General features: G+C 55.3%; 1 protein-coding gene across 1 annotated transcript; it reads right to left on the reverse strand.

The window, feature by feature from the left end:
* Positions 1-24: 24 nt before the first annotated feature.
* EMH_0092260 (uncharacterized protein) lies at positions 25-1287 on the reverse strand (the record flags this gene model as incomplete). Its single annotated transcript, XM_013501810.1, has 1 exon — positions 25-1287. One exon carries the CDS (start codon positions 1285-1287, stop codon positions 25-27), a length of 1263 nt encoding a protein of 420 aa, XP_013357264.1.
* Positions 1288-1594: the final 307 nt, after the last annotated feature.

Genomic DNA, 1594 nt, shown 5'->3' on the forward strand with positions numbered 1-1594 from the left:
GTGGGGAGGGGAGGGGTTGTGTGTTTATATACAGGCAGAGCTGCAGGCTCTCACCTCTGCTGTGAAAGAGCAGCAGGATGGGTCCTGCTGCTGCTGCTGCTGATCAGCAGCAGCAGCAGCAGCAGCAGCAGCTGCTGCTGCTGCTGCTGCAGCAGAAGGCATCAGAGGAGACACGATCTGCTTTTCTCCTGTGTAGCTGTGAACAGGTTCTGCTGCTGCTGCTGCTGCTGCAGCTGCAACTGGCTCTGCAGCAGCAACAGCAGCAGCAGCTGCAGCTGCAGGGTCTGCTGCAGCAGCAGCAACAGCAGCAGCAGCAGCAGCAGCAGGAGTTGCTGCAGCAGCAGGAGAGAAGGACAAGGTGCATGCGTCTGTGTCTTCAATGCTGTTGTTTGTCTCCTCATCGAATCCTCCTGTTGCGCTTGATCTGCTGCTGTTGGTGGTGACCAGTGGTCTTTCTGCTGCTGCATCTGCTGCTGCATCTGCTGCTGCATCTGCTGCTGCATCTGCTGATGTTGCTGTTGTAGCGCGGGTCATGCTCTGCAGCAGCAGCAGCTCGTCAGGGTTCTCCCCCTTGCCTTGCAGCAAGAAGTCCGAGCAGCAGACTGTGCTGCTGCTGCTGCTGCTGCTGCTGCTGCTGTTGCTGCTGCTGCTGCTGCTGCTGCTCTTGTCTAGCTGCACACCTTGAGGGAACGTCGGCAGCGCAGGAGCTGCTGCTAGAATCTCTGTCTCGTTAAAGCTGCCTGGGTGTTGCTGCTGCTGCGGTACTCCTGCTGCTGTTGCTGCTGCTGCTGCTGCTGCTGCTGCTGCTGCTGCTGCTGCTGCTGCTGGTGCGGGTGCTGTTGGCATTGCGGTTGGAGCAGCTGAGAGTTGGGCGTTATGCTGATGGATTTGTTGCTGCTGTTGCTGCTGCTGCTGCTGTTGCTGTTGCATGTGTTGCTGCTGCATCTGTTGCTGCAGCTGTTGTTGCTGTTGCTGCTGCTGCTGCTGCTGCTGCTGCTGTTGCTGCTGCTGCTGCTGCTGTTGCTGCTGCTGCTGTATATGCTGCTGTTGTGTGTCATGTGAAGCAGCAGCATCATCGCCACTGAGTTCATTGAAATCCGTGGAGTGTACATCCTGCTGCAGCCCCGCAACCTGCTGCTGCTGTTGCTGCTGCTGCTGCTGCTGCTGCTGGTGTTTTTTATCTGCATGCAGCGAGCACCTGCAGTTGAGAAGACAAGGAAAGGTGGAGTCTACACATAGGTGAGCTATCGCTTCTGCTGCTTCGTCAAGGTCTGGGGGCCTCCCCATGATTCTGTTTCTCTCCTCTAGCGCCAATCTGCGGGCCCCTAAAAAGCCATAACGAGAAACAGGAAAATGTTTTTGTACTTGTTTATTATTTTCGTTTTTCCAGTAAGAAATCCATCTTATTTGATTGTGGTCAAACGTTAAGCCTTGTACACGCGGTGTCTGTCGAGCTAGGTTTCTATATACTTTACGTTGCTGCAGAGGTAAACCACGACCAGATTTGCATGCACGACCTCTGCATGCTGCTGCTGCTGCTGCTGCTGCTGCTGCAGAAGAACAGCAAGAAGAAGAAGGGGGAGAGGAGGCAGCA

This window comes from Eimeria mitis, genomic scaffold, assembly GCF_000499745.2.
Source record: "Eimeria mitis Houghton genomic scaffold, Emh_scaff7653, whole genome shotgun sequence".
Classification (NCBI taxonomy): domain Eukaryota; phylum Apicomplexa; class Conoidasida; order Eucoccidiorida; family Eimeriidae; genus Eimeria; species Eimeria mitis.